The sequence below is a fragment of the Stomoxys calcitrans genome, chromosome 1 (genome assembly GCF_963082655.1).
Source record: "Stomoxys calcitrans chromosome 1, idStoCalc2.1, whole genome shotgun sequence".
Lineage (NCBI taxonomy): Eukaryota > Metazoa > Arthropoda > Insecta > Diptera > Muscidae > Stomoxys > Stomoxys calcitrans.
Genome location: NC_081552.1, coordinates 150,108,014 through 150,132,794, shown reverse-complemented (window position 1 = coordinate 150,132,794; position 24,781 = coordinate 150,108,014). Strand labels below are relative to the sequence as shown.

The 24,781-nt window shown below is 39.4% G+C and overlaps 1 protein-coding gene across 2 annotated transcripts; it reads left to right on the top strand.

Moving 5' to 3' along the window:
• Window positions 1–371: 371 nt before the first annotated feature.
• Window positions 372–19,701, top strand: LOC106093984 (tyrosine-protein phosphatase non-receptor type 61F). 2 transcript variants are annotated; one of them, XM_013261149.2, is made up of 8 exons: window positions 372–506; window positions 1,292–1,522; window positions 17,665–17,838; window positions 17,916–18,178; window positions 18,247–18,472; window positions 18,537–18,683; window positions 18,782–19,368; window positions 19,436–19,701. In XM_013261149.2, exons 2-8 carry the CDS (start codon window positions 1,334–1,336, stop codon window positions 19,635–19,637), a joined length of 1,788 nt encoding a protein of 595 aa, XP_013116603.1. In that variant the 5' UTR covers window positions 372–506; window positions 1,292–1,333; the 3' UTR covers window positions 19,638–19,701. The 2 variants fall into 2 exon arrangements, with proteins under 2 accessions (XP_013116603.1, XP_013116602.1); XM_013261148.2 differs by having other exon boundaries at window positions 372–667.
• Window positions 19,702–24,781: the final 5,080 nt, after the last annotated feature.

Sequence of the window (24,781 nt, the reverse complement as noted above, 5' to 3'; positions counted from 1 at the left end):
CATTGATATTTGTGTAGTGTTACAAAAAAGTAATAGTGAAAAGCATACGCTTTCAACGATGAAAAGCGAGCATAGTCCCAGCCTTATCAATGACTGATGATCATGTGTACACATGGCGCATATACCTTTATTTTCATCAATACAATATACATAAGCCAAATGCATCGTGATGTGCCGTGTAAAGTTCGCATAAAATATATTCAAAATCACGAGAAATCGATGATTCGACTTTATAATCGATTTTGTGATTTTATAACCAACCACTTCGACTTTTGCGCACAAAAAATCGATTAGTCGGGTATCGACTTTTAGTTCCCTATTCTGTCATAATAATTTAATTGTTGCGAATTTAATTCTAGCAAACTGTAATCATTTTTCTCACCTTATAGTTTGTACAAACTCAATATTGCGACGAATAAATCGACAAACAAATGTTTATAAAAATCTAAATAGTTTTAAAACAAGTTGGACATTTCCAACAATCCAAGAATTGAGTTGTGTGTCAAGTTAGTAATAAATAGCCCACTTCCACAAAAATGCTAGAAGAAATTTAGCTTGTTCGTGTTAGTGTTTATCGTTCACTCCTACGTCTTCAATTGCAATTTGCTGACAAAAAAGGAAAATCACCGTGTGAATAACGAAAGACACAGTACTACAACCAAAAAAAGTAAGCCCACGATCTTGGACATAATTCATTTGTGTCACTGTTCCGCTACACGGTGTGCCACAATTTACCCGAGTTGTTGTCCAGTCTAAAAGCATTTTGCATATCGGCGTGTATTGGCACACCGCACGCTGAAGTAATAATGTACAATCTGTGCCTTGTCTTATTGTTTATATATGGCCAGAAAATTCCGCAGCACCGGTATATTCAAGCTACGATGAGGCTATTCAATTTACCAAAAGGCACACAAAATAAATTCAAATATACATACATATATATATAAATATATACCTACTTCATGTGAATTTCTGCCTTCATCAAAAGCATAGCCCAGTCTTTTGTTTAAGAAATAAATAATGTCGTTATGTTATACATTTGACTGGCACTCAAGTCCGATTTAACAACATTCCTCCCGGAGTAGTTCAACATAACTGTAATTGTATAGGGGAAATTGTTCAGCTTGCATTTGGTTGGATTCAGAGGGACGAACCGTACTACTTCGATTGTGCAGCGTTTTTCTAATTTGCCTTAGTTGTGTCATGTGTATGGATATTCTAAGAAGGCATTAAGTCAAAAAATCAAGTATATAGGAAATAAATATGTTTTATTTTTGTTTCCATTATTTAGACATCAAAACAGAAGACAAGTGTTATCGTCGTTTGTATAAGAATGACTTCCACAACAAATTCAACAGCATCTTCATCAGGCGGTGGCAGTGAATCGAGTAATGAAAACATACCCATGGACTCATCGACGTCTTCATCGTCATCATCATCTTCTTCTTCAGCCCCAAATAATATTGAAATGGAGTACAATAAAATCTCGGACGATCGAAACGGTTGGCAGCATGTGTACCAGGTAAGTTGTGGATATATTCAAAATCCTGGTTTTCTTTCGATGTTCGACGATGGTACATTATCAAAAAAGTATGTAAATATGGATTTACATTCCCATTAATTAACTTCATGTTAATACATATGTATAAAATATAAATGTTTAGCTCTTAGGTAGTTTTATGTGTAAATATGTACCTTAAAAAAGCTTTTATTTCTATCTAAAATGAAGTACTAAATGCTAACCTCATATAACTAACTACTCTTTCCTTCGTACTACCTTTGGTCCGTGAGTGGCTGGCTGCCTTGCTTTTTTTTCGGTTATGATGCCCTGTTTATGTTGGCTGTTTGTTTTGTGTGTAGTAGGTGTCATGTGTGTGTGTTTGCTATAGTCTGTTCGTTGAAATTTGCTCCTTTCGGTTTAAAAATAATTTCCACGAAAGCATAATGATTTCGCAAGAATAAAATGGAGGATGAAAATAAAAACGATGTAGATAAAAATATGTACATTTTCATTAAGAAAAAGTTTGATATAATTATGCCTGTTTCAATATACCTAGCAAAGGTGATATCAGACGAAATGTACTTGCCATAAGACATGTCAAATCCTGTATTCATATAACTTTCCTTATGTATGTCATATATGGATTATGGCAAGGCGTATTTATAAGGTGGTCGCATCGGCGAATTGCTACCAAAACGCATTTTTTTTTTTTTGGTATCTCGATGGTAAAAGTTTGTTGTTGTTGTTGTTGTTGTAGCAGTGTGTTGCGTTCTACCTTTCGTCTGCTTGATTCTGTTGCGTGTCCAGATCCAGGAACTCTGCGACTAAGACGGGGTGCGTCTAGAGGGATCTGGGTCTGAGTCGAGTGGGTGTGGTTGGGCAATTAAACAGGTGACGTGTGTCGTGTGGTCCCTGATCACAATCGGGACATACATCCTGCACGTTGGCATCAATCCTTACTTTGAAGGAATTGAGACGGCTGCATCTGCCGGATCGTAATTTAGCCAGAATTACTCTGATTTGCCGGTGGAGGTCAATATCTTAAGAAGCAATGGGCGGCAGTCGTTCCCCAAGGACCACAATCACCCGGTAGCTATTCACCGCATCTGCTACCGTGTCTGCATGAATGTTGTCTAGCCCCGCTTGATACGCCGCTTGATCTAGAGGTTCTCTCTTGTAGCGCAGGACCTCACGCTCTAGATCATTTAGATCAAAATTTGTAAGCAAGGCGATTAAAATTCGATTCGCTTTTATATTTTAAATTTTCGTCTTGGATATCTGCAGTTACATTAGATTTGCTGATGCATCTTGCCAAGGCGTATTTAAAAGGTGTCCCCATCGGCGGATAGCTACAACAAAGCATTTTTTTTGGGAACTCGATGTGTCAAAATTTGTATACAAGGCGAATAAAATTCGATTCAAACAATAAAAAAACAAATTTAAATATGTACGCATTTAACAAGGTGGCCGCACCAGCACAGCTGATGGAATTGCAAATGTCAAAACAATTTTGAATTCGCCTTACGTTACGAAAACCTAACGTAAATGTAAACTTCAAAATTAAACATTTTATAAATTTGGTTTTTATGATTTTTAGGTTATATTAGATTGAATGGCAGGCGTCTAACAACCTCAACTGCTATCCAATACCTATAACCATAATGGGAGCCAATCGGACTGACCAAGTTCTCTCTTATCTACCATATCAAGCCTCCACAGTAGCCAAGAACGGTGAGTGGACCATGTGGCTGTAGGCAATGCAGTCAGAAAAAAGGGTGTTGACCATAATCCTGTGCTTTGAAGGGCAGCGTCATAATGATTGAGTGGCGACGTTACTGTGACTGATCCGAAGGGATGCGCACGGCGGTTGAACAACCTGGCGCATCTTGTGCATCCCGAGAGTGACAGGGCCAGGACGAGAGCCGTCCGTGGTGGACAGCCATCCCACTTTACTGTGAGGAGGTAACAAATGTGTTCCGTGGCGCCAATTCATCCACGGCGTTGGTCCCCGACGGAATCTCTACACTGATGCTGAAGAATCTGGATATACCTGGAGTTGAGTACCTTACAACTGTCCTCAACTTGTCTTTAACAGTTATAGATCCCGTTATCTGGAAGATGGGCAGTGTGATCCCGCTACTGAAGCCTGGAAAGGACCCGAGTTTGGGAATTGGAGAATTTCCATGCGCCTAGCATCAGCTTGGATTTCGAAGACTTCATAACACAACAACTGCTTTGCATGCCATCACCACACTCATTTGCCGTGGCTTCAATCAGCCCAGGCCATGAGATAGGACGGTCCTCGTGGCATTAAAACGCGGGGTCAAAAATTATCTGTGTGGTCGCCAGTCATTTGTGGAATTTAGGGATAAGAAGTCGAAGCACCGTAGAGTGAAACGGGGAGTTCCCCAAGACGGGGTGATATTTCCGCCACTGTTTAATCTCTTACTATCCTCCATTCCACCCCCTTAGACGTCATAGAGATCCTATCATGCGGACGATTGTACGATCATGGCATCAAGCCCCCCACCCATTGTTGACATCTGTGATAGGTTGAACGTCTACCTCAACGAACTTGCCTCATACTTCGCTGCATCTGCAGTCGCTGACAATCAGCGGTATCGAGTTGAGAGTCTCAGTGAGAGGCCGAATGGCCTCTCACTGAGCCTATGATGCTCGATACGGCAAGGCGTTTTATTGGCGCCATTAAATAACCAATGGCCATCATGTTCCCGCGGCAGCCGGTTGTACGTACCGGATTGATCCGATACGTACCGGATTGACCCGCAACAACAACAAAAAGAAGCCTTGTTGACCACGTACAAAGCAATTGGCTGGTCTTTGGTAAGTTATGCAGAGCCAGTGTGGTCTCGTCAGCTCTGTGACACGCAGTGGAATAATATTCAGATCTGTCAGAATGCCGGCCTCCGAACTGCGACGAGCTATCTTCACAGTTGTCATGTGGACCATCTCCATCAGAAGACAAAGATCCTGCCGGTGCGAAGACATAACTACATGCTGTCCAAGCAATACCTTATGGGCTGTTATCGCTGTTATGTTATGATGCTGTCTATTTTGAAGATGACTAAGGGGCTTGGTATAAACACCAGAAAGACTGAGGTGGTACAGTTCATCAGAAAGACAAAACTCGTTGTGTTGTGGATATCAAATTCGTTTTCTAATCTTAAATACCTTTCATTTAAACCCCTTTTTGCAAAAGTAAGCAAATATGTCCGGTTTAGGGTATGGGCCCTAAAAACTATCAATATCGAGATCCACAAAAACGTCCTATTTGAGCGTTATAGGGTGGGACGTACCCTATACAGTTGGTCCCGAATGTTGATATCAGATTCGTGGTATACTCCCAAATACCTTTCATTTGAACCCCATATTTCCATAGTCGGCAAACATGACCGGTTTCGGGGGTGTTTTGGGGGATGGGCGTTCTACTACAAAATGATTCGTGTTCTACTCCAAAATACTTCTTATTACATCCCCCATATTGGAATGGTCAGCAAATACGTCCTATATGGGTGGTGCTATGGGGGTGGGGTGGCCCCATACATTCTTTTTTCCGAATATTGATATCAGATTCCAAAGACCTTTCATTTTAGCCCCATATTGCTATTGTAGTAAATTTGTCCTCTTTGGGGGTTGTTATTGGAAGGGGGGCCCCACATACACTAGATACATTTACACACATTTGGATATCAGATCCGTATTCTGGACTTAAATACCTTTTATTTGAGCCCCATATTGACATGACCATTATGTTCTTGAGTCTATAAGGAACACACAAACAAACAAGCCGACAAACACAAATTGATTATTACATATAAGATTTTAATTTCTCCAAGTGGTCCCTGAAAACAGTGTAAAGATGAAAAATATATCTTTATTGGTTTTGATTTTATGATCATTTCAATTCGATTTTTGATTTCACAAAATTGCAAATTTTCGGCTCATTTTGGCTTTTACTCAAATAATCCGACACTTATTTAACAATTTTCTTTCAACACGAGCATTTTCTTACAAAACTCGTCCTGAATTTTCCAAAAATATATATTTTATATATGAAATATTTTAAAATGTGAGCAAGAACTGCTACCCAATGTGGACACCTCGGTGATTTTCCTATATATTCACGCCAAATTACCCATTAGAAAGTCTTAAGAGATGGGAAAATCAGTCTGTCATATGTGAACGAAAAGAGATGTATCTTTGAATTTTAAAACGAATAGAGAGAAGGTATGATGAAGGTTAGATGATATGCTAAATTTCAGGGCCCTGGGAGGCTTGGGTCCTATTTGCTGGCCTTCAGTTTAGGCCATCACCTACAAAGTTTTGATTGCACTGCGAAGTGCTCATAAATGGTTCGATGTCCAACATTTTTTATTTGTTGGAAAGTGTTCATCAAGACCTAAAATTGGCATTATATTAAGTGCCAAAAAACTGCCCTAGTATTTTCTGATTTGCGAAGACATTTGTACAGGTTTAGATTACTTGCAAAACTTACAATAATTTTGATGCCTCATATTACCACATCTGATTATACCCGCAAAGTTATGCGGGTAAGAAATAACAGGTTTATATAGTAGCTATATCAGGTTATACACCGATTTGGACCAGAATTGTCGCGATTGTTGGAAGTCATAATAGAACCCTACGTGCAAAATATCAGCTCAATCTGATAAAAACTGCGGCTTTTAGGGGATCAAGATGTCAAATCGGGAGATCAGTTTATATGGGAACTATAACATATTATAGGCAGACGCAGACCATACTTGTCACGATTGTTGGAAGTCGTAACGGAACACTATGTGCAAAATTTCATCCCAATCGGTTAATAATTCCAACTTCTATAAGCTCAAGAAGTCAAGTTGAAGGACCACTTTATATATCCAAATCTAAACCGATATGGTCCATTTGCAATCCCCAACGAACTACATGAATAAGAAGCATCTGTGCAACATTTCGTGCAGTTAGCTCTACGTGTTCGACCGCTATCTTGATTTCCACAGACGGACGGACATGGCTAAATCAACTTAGAATGTCAAGACGATCAAGAATATGGGGTCGCAGATTAATATTGCAAGGTGTTACATAGGGATTGACTAGATTAATTGTTGTTGTTGTTGTTGTAGGAGTGTGCTGTACACTCAGGAGATAGCCCTAGCCGATGAAGGACTCGATCGGGCCTATTCGGTACGTACAACCATGGTATTGACTAGATTAGTGTACCCCCATCCTATGGTGGAGGGTATCAAAAGAACTGTTTGCTTTCGCTGTCCAATGCAAATACAAAACAATACGCACACATCAACAACAACAGTACAAATAGCACCAATTAATTTTCGCAATTTTTTATTTCTACATTGGCCATTTCTTTGGCTTTTTGTTATATGTTCCGAATAAATAAATAAACCGCTTTTGACCGAATAAGCGGATATGCTAATATGATACATCGAAATGTCTTCACAAATCACAAAATACTATGTCAGCCTCGGTAAAAATAATTTTATAAATCGAATATCTCCATTACATTTAGAGATGTTTGAATGCGCATACCTTTCAATTGCACTGACAGGTTGGAAATATTATTAATTGTCGAATAGTCTCTCTTAAAAACAGCTTGGTAGTCGTTTATAATATTATATTTTTCTAGCCAATCTAGGCAAATTTTTGCCACACAATTCGAAAAAGATATACCTCTGTAGTTGCTCGCTAGTTTATGGTATCCTTTCTTGAAGTTTGGGAAGATCATACTATCTTCTAGGGATATATCTCTTTAAGGAAGGTGTATTGAAAAGACCATGTAATACTCTCGTCATTTTTTTTAGAAATCAAACAAAGGGTTTGTATAAGGGTTTGGCTAAGGGTTTTTTGGAGTTCGTCCACCGAAATTGTTTCATCTAATATTCTCATCCGCAATTCATTATAAAGGCATATTGCCTCTTCTCAGTTAATTGAGGAGGATTCAGTAGATTTTGTTCTGTTAAAAGCGTTGTACTTGGATTTTCTAATAGTTTATGGGACCAGCGGTCCATGGTTAAGAATTAATAGAAACTATTGAAATCCGGACAAATCGTGGTAATTGGATAAATGGATAAAAAGTGAATGTACAGGCCATCGTGGCGCAAAGGTTAGCATGTCCGCCTATGAAGCCGAACGATTGCAAAATGTGTGGACAATTCGCGAATTCATCTTATCAGAATGGCAAATTCATCAAAATCAATGTGGAATTCGTTTCAAAAGACATATGAAAGGAAGATGATGACCTCCACATGAAGCCACATATGCTGAGAAAATTGTATGACAAAGAATGCGGTATGGTTAATATAAGCAAGACCAGATAGTTTGAATGTTTTAAGAGCTCAATTGCTGGATATGATTGAGGAGTTTAAAGTAAATTCAATGGTCGCAATTATGCCAACAAGCCTGCCAAAATCCTTTGAAGCACTTATAACATCTATAGAAGCGCAGTCTGAAGATTCAATAACGTTAGAATATGTTCAACAAAAGCTTGTGGATGAATCGGAGCGTAGATGTGAAATTGGAAATTGCAACAACTCTGAACAAAATGAAGCTCTCAAATCACAACAATCGAAAGCATCCAAATTTCCAGAAACGTAAGCCACTAAACTTTTTTCATAAATTGGGCCATGTAAAGAAAGATAGCTACAAACTTAAAAAAGGAAAAAACAAGAAGAAGGACGTATGGTGTTTAATCAGGTTTGTTCAAATGTGTGTAATGGTCTGGATAAGTGATTGATTCTGGAGCATCTATCCATATGAGAAGCAAGTTTGAATTTTGTAATAAAGCTAAGAAAAACGTATACGCAAAAGAAGATTGCTTTAAAAATTACACCTGATGAGAACATACAAATGCGTAGAATTTGATTTTTGTATAGCCAAACCACTGTAGCTAAATGATTTGCATGACTTTCTCGGTGGAGGTATGGATATTGATGAAACCAATATAAGGCTACTCATGTATGCTCATGAATTTGGCTGCGGATTTGTGGTTAGTCGAGGACTGAAACACCTAGTCTCCAGCTTTACTCCGGTGGATGAGAGGCTAGCCACAATCCGCATAAAAGCCAAATTCTTCAACATCAGTCTTATTTGTGCCCATGCCCCGACGGAAGACAAAGACGAGCAGACCAAGGATATTTTCTACGAGCGCCTAGAGAGAGAATATGACCGCTGCTCCGCCTATGATATTAAAATCGTTCTGGGAGATTTTAATGCGAAAATAGGGAAGGAAGAAATGTTTGGTCCAACAGTCGGAAAGTTTAGCCTCCACGAGATAACGTCCAGTAGTGCGTTAAGGCTGATAGATTTCGCCGCGGCAAAAAAAATGGTAGTTAGTAGCACCAGATTTCAACATAAAAATAGCCACATGGCTGTCACCCGATCAAAGCACGAGAAACCAAATTGATCACGTTGTGATAGATGGAATGCATTCATCCAGCATGTTAGATGTATGATCGATCCGTGAAGCGAATATAGATTCGGATCATTACCTTGTTGCAGCAAAGGTTCGCACCCGTTTGAACATGGCGAGGAAAGTACGATCTGACACTGCACGGAAGCTGGACATTGAAAAGCTGCAGACACAACAAATGGCAGCGGCATACTCCACTCGACTGACCCAACTGCTTAATGAAAGCACTCCTTGTTCCGATGATATAATGGCGCAGTGGCAAACTATTGACCACTCCATGGAAAATGCCGCGAAATCCGTACTTAGGTACCGAAAGCCTCCTCCAAAAACCCATGGTACGACCAAGAGTGTCGAGATGCTACTGAAGCCAAGAATGCGTCATATAGAGCAACCCTGCAATCAGTAGCAACGCGCCAGATGAAGGAGAGGTATCGGGAGAAAAGGAGAGAGGAGAAACATCTATTCCGCAGAAAGAAAATGGAAATGGAAAGACGTGAGTGCGAGCGAATTGAGATGTACAGGAGTCAGAATGAAGTCCGGAAATTCGACCAAAGAATTAAACACCAAACCGATGGCTTTAGTGCAGGCACATCCTCCTGCAGAGATAAAGAAGGAAATCTGGTAACTGACACAGACAACATGCTGAGGATATGGAAAGAACAGTTTACCCAACTGCTAGTGTCCGATGTTGGCGGCGAAGAGGATACCGCAGAACCAATCCCTGATGATGGTGTAGAATGTTTACCTTCTAGTCAGAATGAGGTCCAAGTAGCAGTAACCCGACTAAAGAACAACAAAGCAACAGGAGCCGACGGGTTACCCACTGAACTATTTAAAACTGGAGGCGATACGCGGATAAGGCGTATGCATCAGCTTATCTGCGCAATCTGGCTAGAAGAACGCATACCCGATGATTGGAACCTCAGCATACTATGTCCCGTACACAAGAAAGGAGACAAGACGGAATGTGCCAACTACAGAGGAATAAGTCTCCTCCCCATCGCATACAAGATACTCTCGAGCGTACTGTGTGAAAGATTAAAACCTAAAGTCAATGAGATAATTGCGCCCTATCAATGCGGCTTTAGACCAGGTAAATCCACCCTAGACCAGATATTCACACTGCGCCAAATCCTGGAAAAGACCCGAGAAGGACAAATCAACAACTACCACCTCTTTGTTGACTACAAAGCCGCCTTCGATACTCCTTTACGTTCAAAGGCATTTCAAGCCATGTCTGAGTTTGGTATTCCTGCAAAATTAATAAGACTCTGCAGGATGACACTTGCTGATACGCGTTCCTCAGTAAGAATAGGAAAGAATCTCTCCGAACCATTTAGTACCAAACGAGGTTTCAGACAAGGAGACAGCCTATCGTGTGATCTCTTTAATATCCTGTTGGAGAAGATTATACGAGATGCAGAAGTGAATAGATATGGCACACTAATCACAAGAGAGCACATGCTACTCGCCTATGCCGACGATATCGATATCATAGGTCGGTCACCGGAAGTAGTAACTGCAGCCTTTGAAAGAATCGAAAAAGAGTCAGTGAAAATGGGTCTGGCAGTAAATGGAGATAAGACGAAATGGATGGTTTCCACTCCCAAAAAGCCTTGCACAACCGAGCAGATAAAGAAGATGGAGAAAGTTGGGAACCACAACTTTGAGATAGTCAGTAACTTTATCTACCTCGGCACCGCCGTAACCGAAACGAATGACACCAGTTTTGAGATAAAGCAAAGAATAATACTGGCAAACAGATGCTACTTTGGACTAAGTAAGCAGTTTAGAAACAAGGCCACCTCTCGACAGACGAAGACTACACTTTACAAGACACTGATACTACCCGTGCTGTTATATGGTTCTGATGCATGGGTACTTGTGAAAGCAGATGAGGCAGTGCTTGGAGTATTTGAGAGAAAGATTCTTCGTAAAATATATGGACCAGTTTGCGTTAACGGAGAATATAGGCGACGTATGAACCACGAGCTGTATGATCTGTATGACGACGATAGCATAGTTAAACGCATCAAAATACAACGGCTGCGTTGGCTAGGTCATGTTCTCAGAATGGATGAAGAAGCTCCAGCAAAGAAGTCTTTTTAAGGCAAACACGGTGGTACACGCAAACCGGGAAGACCAAAAGTCCGATGGAAAGATCAAGTTGTGGGAGACACCTCGAAACTTGGTGTCAGAGATTTTAGAATGAGCGCAGAAGATCGAGGCGCTTGGAACGCTATTCTACGTTCGGCTAGTGGAAGAAATATTCTGTCGTAGCCAATTAAGGAAAGAAAGAATGTATGCTGGCGACTGTGTGATCTTTGCAGATGATATAGGTATAGGTTAGGTTTGTATAAACGGACAAAAAGATGGACAGACATGGCTAGATCAATTTAAAACGTCATGGCATAGAAATATGTCATAGAAAATAACTATGGTGTAAATTGTGATATTAGATTAACTTGTGTGTTTTGCTTTATGTTTAATATAACGAAAAAATCATTGTAACTCTTTTAACTAATATCATGAAAAAAATCCCCTGATAAAGTCGACTAATTTTACGAAACGTATGGAAAAATTGCATTCGAAACTGTTTTATTTGCCAAAACCACCAAAAAGGGCTTCGAGCTTAAGAAAGAGCTAATTCAGAATTAATAATTAACGTCTCTCAATGCCACCGATGACGGTTATTCTAACCTGAATAGGCCAGAATAAAAATTTTCATTGCCTTATTACGATATACTTAAGTTTCTGAAATTAGAACAAACAAATTACATAGGTGACCAAGGGTGTTCTATGTATGTGCTTGATCATACATCTGAGGTATGTTTATGAACAATTGTTTTAGTAACGAACATTTGTTTTTGCTATTACATTTAATGCTCGAGAAAAAAGTTATACGTATCAATCAATGTCTTGAAATTTAGCATTATTATTCAGGTTTTTTTTATTGTTGTACTAGCCGAACCGGGCCCGCTCCGCTGCGCCTTCTTTTACTTTCTAATATCTTTTTAGGTTGGGGACACTTCGCCCTAAATGCGGATATCGAATTCGTGCCATTGCTGTCTGTGACGCTGAACGCATTCGAATCCTGGCGAGAACATTGGACAAACACGGTGGTTATCCCCTCTTAATGTTGGTAAAATTTGCCACGTACAATGCCATGCATGGTCATTTAAAAAAATTTACCCAAAGAGGTGTCGCACTGTGGGACGCCGTTCGGACTCGGCTATAAAAAAAGGTCCCTTATCATTGAGTTTAAAATTGAATCGGAAAGCACTCATTGATGTGTGAGAATTTGCCCCTTCTCGGCTCCTGGTGGTAATGTTCTTCCTTAGGGCAATGTACTCATTAGGGGACGGATGGCACCTCAGACATTTCGACTCAAATATGGATATCATATTCGTGCTGCATTTCCAAATCCCTTTAATTTGAGCCCCATATTACCATGGCCGGTAAATATGAACCGTTTTGAGGGTGTTTTGGGGCTGGGGCGGCCACCGGCACTTTGCACTGAAAACAGATATCAAATTCGTTCTTTATTTCCAACGGAAACACTTGGCTTCAAACACACCAAAACACTTGGCTCCAAAATTACATATCAAATTCGTTTTCTACTCTCTAATAACTTTCATTTGAGTCCCATATTGTCATAATGGGTCAAATAACCCATTTGACTTATCTTTATGAGGAAAAGCGCCACATTGACTTGAACGCAAATTTTAATATCGTACGAATACGATATTAAAATTAAAATTACTTCCAAATATTTTTCATTTGAGTCCCATATAGCCATGGTAGGCTAATATGTCCATCTGGGGGTATTTGGGGCGGGCGACCTCCCATTACTTGGACATAAAGTTTTATATCATATTTGTAATCTACTGCCTAATACTTTTCATTTGAGTCCCATATTGACATGAATTTCGAATATATCTGTTTAGAGGAGTTTTGGGAGTGGGGGGAAGGGGGGGAAGGGGACCTGCTGGGTACCTTGAACGAAATTTTAATACCATATTCGTTTTCTGGTCTCCAATACCTTTCATTTGATACCCTTATTGTGCCCATCAGACCACTTTCGGATATGGGTGGCGTTTTTGAGGGGTAAGGGGAGGGTCCGCCTCCAGCCGATATCTAAAAATTATATAGACTATGTTTCCTTCGAGACAAACTTACACAATTTATGAAAATTTTAAGAAAATCGGTTCATATAGTCATAATGGGTCTAATGGCGGTTTTGAGGTGTGGCGTGACCCCTTATACTTCGATCTGATTTTGTATGCCAGATTCGAAATCTACTCCCGAATACCTTTCATTTGACCCCCATATTGAAATGAACGTCCAATATGTCTGTTTGGGGGCGTTTTGGGATCTGGGCGGCCCGATGGGTACTTAGACTCAAATTTTAATACTGTATTCCTATTCTAAAGCCTAAAGACCATAAGCCTAAGACCAATCTTCAAAAAGTAAAAACGGTGTTTTATGACTTGGAAAGCACAAAAACAAAATATTGAACCTAGGTGGCAACTTTGTATTTAGAAAGCATCTGGTAAAGTTTTCGTTAATTCTATTAAACTTTTGCTTTCGACTATAATTTTGTGTGTTAAGATGTGTCGTCTTTGAAATGCAGTTTACGTAATTTTCCTCGTATTCCTTGAAGTACAACTCTGTTCGTCCGGCCAAATATATATACTGTTTGAAAGGTAATTTTGTCTACTTTCATGTCTATAAAGTTTCAAGTGCCCGAATCCGATCGACACTGATTGACTGATGTCAAATCCGGGATTGATTTATAAGAGAGCTATATCAGATTTGGAATAGATTAAAGCCATACTTGGAGGTTAGTGGGGAGGTCAATATGTAATTGTAGCCAAATAGAATAATAATTGCGCCCTGTAAGGGCTCAAGAAATCAATTCGGAGCAGGTCAATGGTCAGGCCCACCGCCAAATTTAGTTGTGGCGGCGAACATATGGACTCCAAATTTTGCCAGCATCGCACAGTGGGATGCAACAAATGAGGGCCTTAGACCGCTCGGGGCCCATTGGTCGGCTTTTAAAATTGGCCCTACAAAATTTTGTTCCGGCTGCCAAAAGCGCATTTATTGTCTGATTTTCAAAATTTTTTATTTGCTCGTAAGGGCTCAGGGGCTGGTCCCTTATTTTGTTGTTGTTGTGGCAGTTTGTTGTGTTCTATCTTTCGTCTGCTTGATTATGTGATTATATGAGCCAAAACTACTCTGGTTTGCCGAAGTAGGTCAATTTCTTCGTTCTCCAAAGACTACATTCACCCGGTAGCTATTTACCGCATCTGCTACCGTGTCTGCATGAATTTTGTCTAGACCCGCATGATATGCCGCTTGATCTAGAGGTTCTCTCTTGTGGCGCTGAACCTCAGAGGAGTAATGCCTCAGGCGTCTTTGCTACTGGTGAGGGAAGGGAGATCGGTCTGTACGACCCCCCACAAACTCGGGTCTTTTCCAGGCTTCAGTAACGGGATCACTATGCCCATTTTCCAGACATCGGGAACTATAAGAGTGTTCAAAGACATGTTGAGAACCGTAGTAAGGTACTCAACTCCAGGTAAATTCAGATTCTTCAGCCCAACGCCTTGGATGATTTGGCGCCACGAATGACATTCGTAACTTCGCCCACGGTAAATTATGATGGCTGTCCATCGGCTCGGAGACCACAGATACAGCAAATGGCTCTCCTCCTTAATTGAAGGTTAAACAACCTGTTGCATCTCTTCGGATACGTCGCCAAAGGTGACTAAGGTCCTGTCATCCCGTCTACCGGGATTAAAGAGTGACTTAACAGTAGACCACAGCTTGCCTAAACCGGTGCCTAAGTTACATTGCTCCAAGTGTTTCAGCCACAAATTCCGCCTATGTTCGTTGACTACCCTGTTTATTTCCAGACGCAGCTCGCTGATTCTGGGGTTAGTGAGGTCCGTACAACGAATCCCATCACCCGAGTACCACTGCCTGCGCCAGGAAAGTGGGCCGCACTTGGGGTATTCGACCAGCTGGGATAAAGCGAGCCGTTGCTGCGTTAATGATGTCTCGGAAGTTCCTCTCGGTAATTAGCACATACGAGGAGGGTGCCAGATCCATGAAGCGGCGATTGGTGTACTTTCTGAAGCCAGTCCAATCGGGCTTCTTCTGTTTGATAAACGTCCGGCGCTTAGACGTTATGAAGGTGGAGGTGGTCTGACTCCAAAGAGGTGACGGTCACAAAGTCCGACGACGAGGACACAGAAGGCGACGACGGCGACGCTTGTGACCCACTGCTGTCTATGCACAGCACCTTGCAACATATTCAGTGTGACTATAATCCCGTAGTGAGTATAGTATAAGTGAGTATAGTCACTCCATGCACCGGCTACACCTCACCGACACCGACCGATGATGGAGGCGGTTCTGGCAAATTGAACAGAACCAGGGACGGGGGTTCTTTTCAAACCCGGCATGGACCGGAAGCGTGCGGAGAAAACACTCCGGGATGTGCCTCTCTCATGACGAAAAAAGGCTTTTTATAGGTCTTGAGGATCATTTTCCAACAAATAAAAAATTCCATCTTTTAAGTCCTCCTAATGCGTAATTTGTCGTGAATATATAGGAAAATCACCGAGGTGTCCACATTGGGTCGCAGTTTTTGCTCATATTCTTAAATATTTTATATATAAAATATATATTTTTGGAAATATCAGGACGTGTATTATAGAAATGCTCGAGTTGAAAGAAAAATGTTAAATAAGTGTCGGATTATTCGAGTAAAACCCAAATTGAGCCATAAATGTGCAATTTTGTAAAAACAAAAAAATCAGATTGAAATGATCTTAAAATCAAAACCAATAAAGATATCGTTTTAATTTTTACATTGTTATTTAGGAACCATTTGAGGAAATTAAAATATGTCATAAAGTTGAGGGTCTCAACTTAGATAAATGTATCCTCAAAAAATGAGCATACATTTTACCTACGTTTCTTGACAGAAATACCCAAAATCCCCATACTGGAGAAATATGTTTGCAAAATTACCTTTTTTTTAGTAAAATGACCGTAGAGACCTCAATCCTTGGATGGCCCAAATTTTTTTTGCATTTAGGGTCCACTTGGAACAATGAAAATATGTTTAAAAGTTGGTGATCTCAGCTTTGCGTTTTGGGAACACGAAGGGTTTTCCCAGTTTTTTGTAAAAAAAAGTGCCAAAATTGTATTTCACATAGAGTCAATACAATTTATAGAAATTACACTTAAGGCGCATCTACATTAAGTTCTCTTTACAGTAAAGTAAGCAAAACTAAAAATATTAGGTAAAATTTTCTTTATACAGACGAAACAATGAAATTACCTTTTTTGGCGAAAAAATGCCAAAAAATGACTTTTCACATTTTTTGTGTCACGCATAACTGGGTGCCCTGGTAGACGAGTTGGTAGCGTGCTTGGATTACCAGTGCGGGGATCGTGGGTTCAATTCCCGCAAGAAGCCTTGGTCTGTCGCTACTGTGGTATCATAATGGACTTAAAATTGTCTAAGTGAGTCTGTAAAAGGACTGCCACCCTTACCTCGCATAACTTTTGACTGAAGAATCGGACCTTAGCATATTGCAAATTGCAAATTTTGTCCATGAACATTCCACTAAGGAACAGGGCAAACTTCTCACATATCAATGAGTGCAGTCCGATTCAAGTTTACGCTCAATCATGAGAGCCTCCTTTTTATAGCAGAGTCCGAACGGCGTGCCGCAGTGCGACACCTCTTTGCAGAGAAGTTTTACATGGCATAGTACCTCACAAATGTTGCCAGCATTGGGAGGGGAAAACCACCGCTGAAAATTTTTTCTGATGGTCTCGCCAGGATTCGAACGCAGGCGTTTAGCGTCATAGGCGGACATGCTAACCTCTGCGCTACGTTGGCCTCCCTTAGCATATATCGCGGCAAAATGTGGCATTTTTCCAAATCAGTTGAAAATTTTAAAATCGGTGCAGAAATGCCTTCACAAACAACAAAATAAGGGACCAGCCTTTGCGAAAATTAAAAAAAATGTTATTCGAATTTCTTGGACACTATAAAAGATATCCTGCACATGTTACCATCTTTTAGCATGGGTTTTTGAGCACTTTCCAGTAAATAAATAAATAATTTTGAAAATCGGACTATAAATGCGCTTTTGGCAGCCCAAACAAAATTTTGTAGGACCATCTTTGAAGGTCCACCAATGGGCCCTCGAGCGTTCTGGGGCCCTGAGTTTTTGCACACAAGCTGGTTAACACCCCAGCTATAACCATATTTAATGAAGATATCTTTATCCGTTCTAAAACTGGCAGACATATTACCACTTATTTTTTCCCATCCCAATGTGTGTCGTTTTGATGCCTATACAGTCGCAGAATCAAAATTTTGGAGTCCTAGCAGCTTTCTGAAACCCGTCAGTGGTCCCCTGGGGCGCTGTTCGGACTCGTCTATAAAAAAGGACGTCCCTTTTATCATAGAAATGTGGTACACTAACATCTAAAATCTGTAGACCTTTTTAAATATAAAATACCCAATGATTAAACCAATTTAGTAAAATATATAATAAATTTTCAAACAAAAAAAAAATTAATTACGAAGAAAATCTCTGATTAATTTCGAAAACTGGTCAAAGCGACCGGTTGGTCCTTCTAGTCCAATAGATCGATATATAGTTATTTATTTATTTCGTTCCAGGAAATTCGAGAAAAATGTGAACGAGAAGCAAACGAGAAACATTTTTGCACAAGCGAGTCGGAAAAGGCACAGAATCGTTGCTTAAACAGATACCGAGATGTTAATCCATATGATCATTCTAGAATCGTATTGCACAGAGGCAGTGTAGATTATATAAACGCTAATTTAGTAAAGGTAACATTTACAAAAACAAAAACTTTGTCCTTGAAAAATATTTCGTCGCATCACAAGTAATTTATATATGCTTTCAGATGGGACGTGCTGAACGAAAATACATCTTAACGCAGGGTCCTTTGGTCGACACAATCGGCCATTTCTGGTTAATGGTTTGGGAACAAAAAACACGAGCCATTCTTATGCTAAACAAATTGATGGAAAAGAAACAGCCGAAGTGTCACTTGTATTGGCCGGAGCGAAAGGGGCCTGAGAACGCTTTGAAATTGAATGAAGTGAAATTGACAGTGGAGTTTTTACATTGGACGGAATACAAAAATTTTTGTGTCCGATGGTTTAAGTGAGACCGTACATGGATGGAATTTGGATTCATAAATCGTAATTTGAAATGTTTATCTTGTGTTTTAGATTGACTGATCTGCAATCGAATCAAAACCGTAATATTATACAATTCCACTATACAACTTGGCCTGATTTTGGTGTGCCTAGTTCGCCAGTCGCATTTTTGTATTTCCTTAAAGAAGTGCGGTCATCAGGGGCTTTAGACCCCAACGAGGGTCCCGCTGTGGTACATTGTAGTGCTGGCATTGGACGTTCTGGAACATTTTGCCTGGTGGACTGCTGTTTAGTTTTGGTAGGGCACAAATTCTTGACGCGCCAAAGCATGTTCTGTGAGATAAAACAAAACACTATTTTAGGTTGACAAGGAGGGTGTAAATAATGTTTCGGTTCAGGAAGTTTTATATGAACTGCGAAGATACCGCATGGGCTTAATTCAAACCGCCGACCAATTGTATTTTTCATATCAAGCCATTATTGAAGGCATTAAACTACTTAAGGATCAGGTTTGTTTTACTATTTATATGCTGCCGCAGGTGTACCATATGGATACAATTGGTGAAATCTTGAAAACATAACCTATATTTATTCACTTATATTGTAGAAATTTATGAACTATAATGAAGTGGTTTACAACTCTGTCGAAGATCATTGCCAACAAAATGACGAATGTAGTTTAGACGAAACTCCACCGCCGTTACCCCCACGTACTCATTCACTTTTACCTATGGCTGGCAGCGGAGCCGACGGATCTTTGAGACTGAACTTGGCCGGAAATAATTCACAGGGAAAACCCTTGCCCAAAATTCCGGCTAGTGTTAGTTTTAACGAGTTATATGCACCCGACAATGACAAAAATAACAAGGACGCTTTGAACAACTTCATCAACAAAGAGAGGAACCCCGACACAAACATAACACACCGACCGTTACCACCACTGCCAACACAAAACTCATTGGACCGTGTACACGAATCGGATAGTGATGAAAATAATGACTCTGATGAAGACAGCGACGATATAAATGATGATGAAGACGATGATGAAGATGCTGGAAACGAACTAAATGAAAATGCAGCTGAGAGCACGGCTAAGCACAAACAACAGCACAACAGTATAGCAACAAGCGAAAGTGCAGATCAAGGTTCAATGAAATTAAATGGCATAGAGGCTGGAAGTAGCGAACCCACGAGGTAGGCTAACGGCATTACATTATACGATTGAAGTCAACATTATTTTGTGTGATTTTTCCCTTTGCAGTCCTGATAACGAACTAAGGCGCCGTAAACGTGCAGAACGTCAAGCGAATATCGAAAAGAAAGTTAATGATATAAAGAGAAAGCAACGGGAAAGCGAAGAGAACAAACAGACGGCGAAGAAAAGAAGGTCATTAATTACTTATATAACAGCAGGTGTTGTTGTGGGTGTTATCTGTGTTTATGTCTATTCAAAATGGACTTAATTCATATCTAAACTTCTCTCTACCAACCTACTACCAATATATAAAAGCTCCTCCTCGAACCCCCCCCCCCCCCTCCCCCCCCTCTCCCACTCATTTTGCAGAGATTACACTCTCAGTTCGATGTTAAAATCAATAAACGAGCAATAGAGCAAACGTCAACCACTGTTGGGAATATAGAGTGAGAATATGGTAAAAACCAATTTAAAAAAAAATCCATTGTTTTTGACACCTCTTTAATAACATCGACTCAATGAATAGCATCGTTTTCAATAACTACCATTAATTATGAAGAGCAAGCAAACATATTAATATTACTTGTGAAAACTGAGTTTTTGCATATAGATCTTTATTATCATAACATAGAGGAACGCACATACACTAATTATATTTAAAATAAAACAGACTAAACATGAATAAACACGAGACACACATAAACACACATACGCAGGATAACACTCGTGAAAAGCACATTGTATCCCTGTTTCCTTGCCAATCAACTGTTAGGATAATGTTGATTATAATGTTATCTATTGTACCATCTATTTCTTTTGCCAAAATCATTAAAACCCGACACCTTTTTTTGTCGATTTTTATTTTATTCTGAATCCCTGACTCAAGAGCATAGTTTTTATTATCCAGTTTATGATACATATCGGTTTTTAGTAAATACCTGTTTTTTCTTTTCGCTGTTCAAGACTTTGTTTCACAAAATCAAAATACACTGAACTTCTTATGGTCTGATAGGACAGTAATTAAACCATCGTACGTCTACATATTTGAAAAGTTATATTGGAGGTTTATTTTCAAATGTGTATTTTGATATTGATCTGCATCGGGCCGATGGAGTCTTTATAATATCATTTTGATATGGTATATAACAAAGTATTACCGAATTACACAAACACATTGACTGAAAGATTCGAAATATTTTAAACACAGCAGTTTTAGTGTCCGCCTGGTTCAGGATAAAGATGTCATTGGAAAACCAGTTTTTCTGTTTGAGCAACATAGAAATCGTAGTGAACAAATATTCCAAAGTTTTGTGTATCGAGTGATGGGATTCGAAAACATGCATTTCTCAATGTATTGTCGTTGCGGGTATTGCCGAGTACAATAGTTGATCTGATGAAATCTGACTATATCGGACAATGGATTAAATCATCCAATTTGATACAATTATGTCAAATTAAATCTAATTGCATTAAATTGGGTTTGTTCTTATTGCGTTCTATATACTTTTTAGTGTGCATTAATGACTTAAGGTGTCCGCCATGACAAAAGCTGGAATTTTTTCCATACCCTTATGATTATCTTGAGCACTTTCCCAACAATATGCGGCAGCAAGTTTTAAGATTCTACCTTCCCCTCCTGCGTGATTCTACACAAGGTCCGTAGACAAATAAATTTCAGGTCTTTTCCATTTTCAAAATGTTGCCTGGTTTTCGACTAGCCTAGTCCGAAATCCGACGAACTCTGTTCGTCGCCAGAACATAAAAAAGTCAAACAAACACAAAACATGAGCAATTATTTTGAGCGTAATCTGGACTATGGTGGCGGTCTACAATCAGACTTACTTAGACTGTTTGGTCCATTAGTGATACCAAAGGAATAAGAGAAAATGATGTGGTTGGCCCAGCTCTTCTGAATGTTTCGCACAAGTCTTCAATCCATTTTAGACTACCACCTTTTCTAGTGGTGCAATTTCCTGGAAAATTTAAACATAAGAAGCTTCGGGTTCTCTGATAAATAAAGACTGAAGTCCATTGCTTAGTATAATCCCAGAGAAATTGGGTTTGGAAAAAAAGATAAGGTGAACTCTATATTTAATATCAAAAATATATAAAGAAATGAGAATCTAAATGGAGCTACTTTGAATGAAAGTGAGGAACACGCTTACATCAGATGTCCTATATATTTCTTTTCATCGATGTCCCCATTACCTATATAGAAATTGTTTACTTGCAACCTTTATGGGCCGATTATGGATTGTTATCCAATTTCAGTTGCGTTGCCAACAGGCAAATTAGTTAAAAAGATCCTAAAATCTGTACCAGCAAAATAAATTGGAAGTTACAGCATTTTATGTACTTCCAAGGTTTGTTCCTTTCCTACATCTTGGAAAATAATGTAGAATAGCATTGTATATGCCAAGTTTAAACGATTCCATGGAATATAAACTGGGGAGAGCTATGATGATTTAAATTATTTGTATTTTTAAATAGACACTATCCTTGATTGAGTGTTGTTTGTTCCATACACCATTTTTGAATATTAGAGCTACGTGCTTTAAAAAGATGTTTTGTCATTTTTTGCTATGCTGACTTTAAATTGCATTAATTTTGTAAACTATGTTAACCAATACACAGTAAAAAAGCAAATAAAATTCACTGAAAACGATGTAGAAAAAATGTTGCATACACAGAAAAAACAATATGAAGAATTTTTTTCATTTAAACATTTAATTGAAAATAAAAGCGTTTTTAATTAAAAAATTAATTGATTCAATCGTTTTTTAATTGAATCTTACCGTTTTTCAATAACTATCATGGATGACATTTTTGTAATCTTCATATAAAATATGATTTTAAATACAAAATATGATTGAAAATTTTATCTTGAATCGGAATTTTTTTAGACCAAACAGCACTTTTATGACATGACCGTCCGTTTTTGAAAAATTCTAGCTGCTCGAAATTTTGATAAATATAAGAGAAAACAGCACACAAAAAGTATTTCGACTACCTTATTAAGTTTCTAGACGCATTATCTTCTGATATGATAAAAATATGCATATTAATAACATAGCATAATGGGTCCATTAGCACTGTTGTCCGGTGTTGGTGCACATATGTCAAGCTTCTGGAACACGAATTTGCGGTTTATGTTTGGGCCCATGTTCACTCCTTAGAAATGAAACACCTGCTGGGATTTTTCCAAAAAAGCAACGAAAATTTTGTTTCACAATTTGTAAAATAAAGAGTAGCGGGTTTAGGTCTAGCTACCGATATAGACTAACAGTAATTAATATATTTTTATTACAGTAACTTTATGAATGCATGTAATTGAGGAAGCAACTCCAACAGAAAAACATTTATCTAGAATATGTTATAATTGCAAATGCAAGTTTAAGCTCAATGATAAGGGGGCCTCCTTTTTATAACCGAGTCCGAACGGCGTGCCGCAGTACGACACCTCATTGGAGAGAAGTTTTACATGGCATAGTACCTCACAAATGTTGCCAGCATTGGGAGGGGAAAACGACCGCTGAAAATTTTTTCTGATCGTCTCGCCAGGATTCGAACCCAGGCGTTCAGCGTCATATGCGGAAATGCTAACCTCTGCGCTACGGTGCCCGCCCGTGTTGTATGCAAAGAAATGCGTCTATAAATTTCTAAAGGTGGTCGAAAGACTGTTTGTTTAGTTTTTTTTTTTATTTTTTCTTCTATTTATTTACTAGCTGGACAGGGCCCGCTCCGCTGTGCCTTCTTTTACTTTATGTGGAACAAAATTATGCTTCGAATATTTATTTTCGACAATTAAAGAGCTTATAGTGAAATACCATGCTACGAAAATACAATAGTAGATGTGTATCGCTTGACTAACAGTATAACAATATAAATGCCTTTATCTGAATCCCATATAGTTTTTATTGGTCTATGAATTCGCTCGGCGGTCACGAGACACTTAGCTGCGAGCTACCGGGCGCGTCCATAGGTTGCGGATAGTGGAATGCTCAATACGGAGTAGCTGTAACTGCAGTCGCGGAAAATCAGCGGTATCGAGTGGAGAGTCTCAGTGAGAGGTGTGGTGGCACCGGCTCTTGCACAAATACTGAGTGCCTATGATGTTCGATATGACAAGGCTAATTATTGCCACCTTTAAATAGCCAATGGTCACTATGTTCCCGCGGCGATTGGTCCTTTGGACCGGAACGAGCTTGCTTACCTACAGGAACTTGACGAGGATCGCTACCTCCACATGAAAATGTGGTTACAACAACAACAGGGTCATCTAAGTGTGGACGTTAGGTGTACTCCATTCTTAAAAGACTATATTTGAGCCCGATATTCTCATGGGGAGTTTGGGAGTGGGAAGGCCCCCATGGTGGTGGTTGGAGGGTTTTTGGGGGGAGTGGTGTGGTCCCCCAGACACTTAGCATGCTCTACTCTAACATACCATACCATTTATTTAAACCCCACATTGCCATCGGTTTAAGGGGAGTTTATGAAATAAGGCGTCACCCCAACATTTGGCCACAAAATTAGTTATCTTATTCGCTTTCAAATCTCAAATAACTTTTATTTGATCCACATATTGCCATGGTCGGTAAATTAGTATTCTTTGTGGGGTGTTTAGGGGAAGGGGAGGTGCCCCAAATACATGGTCCCACATTTGGATGTCAAATTCGTATTCTACTCCCGAATACCTTTATTTAAGCCCCAGATTGCGATGGTCAATAAATAATTGCTGTTTGTTTTGGGGCAGTGGTAGACGAAAATTGGTCGCGGAAGTGGGTGTCAATTTCATGCTCTACTCCCCAATATGTTTCATTTGAGCCCCACACTGACCTGGTCCGGCAATTGGCGTCAGATAAGATTTCTAATCATAAATACCTTTCCCATATTGTCGTGATGCGTCTTTATATATATTTGGTAGGTTTTGGGTATGGGGCGGCCCAGCTACTTTGCATGGAGCATTCCACTATCCGCAACCTTTGGACACGTATGGTAGCTCACAGCTGTGCTTCTCGTGACAGCAATGAACATCACATAGATTGGACCTCAATGTTACAGCCTGGGTGGTGCTCACAGCTATCCCGTGCCGGGATTTAATAGCATAAAATGTGTGTGTACAGCATTTGGTTACGTAATAAGTAATTTTTGCTTTAAAAATTTATTTTGTTTTAATTACAATTTCTAAACAAAAATTATTAGTTGTAAAAATATTTAATACATGTTGAAAAGTGATATTTTTAACTTGCTTGTGTTGTTAATTGATTGTTATTGATGTTGGCAAAGAGTTCAATAGACGGACTGTATTAAAAAAATTACATTCGAACACCACCAGATTGTATCGCTTTGGGACGATCAATATTCTTCTGGTGGTTCGGCCAAATTCCAATTTATTGTAGAGATACCCTGGTG

What these genes read in the sequence shown, in the direction of transcription:
- LOC106093984 (XM_013261149.2), top strand. Translation starts at nt 1,334, where the DNA reads ATGACTTCCACAACAAATTCAACAGCATCTTCATCAGGCGGTGGCAGT. An exon ending in GTTGGCAGCATGTGTACCAG is followed by an intron (nt 1,523 to 17,664) that starts GTAAGTTGTGGA and finishes ATTTCGTTCCAG; the next exon opens with GAAATTCGAGAAAAATGTGA. An exon ending in GGAAGTAGCGAACCCACGAG is followed by an intron (nt 19,369 to 19,435) that starts GTAGGCTAACGG and finishes TTCCCTTTGCAG; the next exon opens with TCCTGATAACGAACTAAGGC.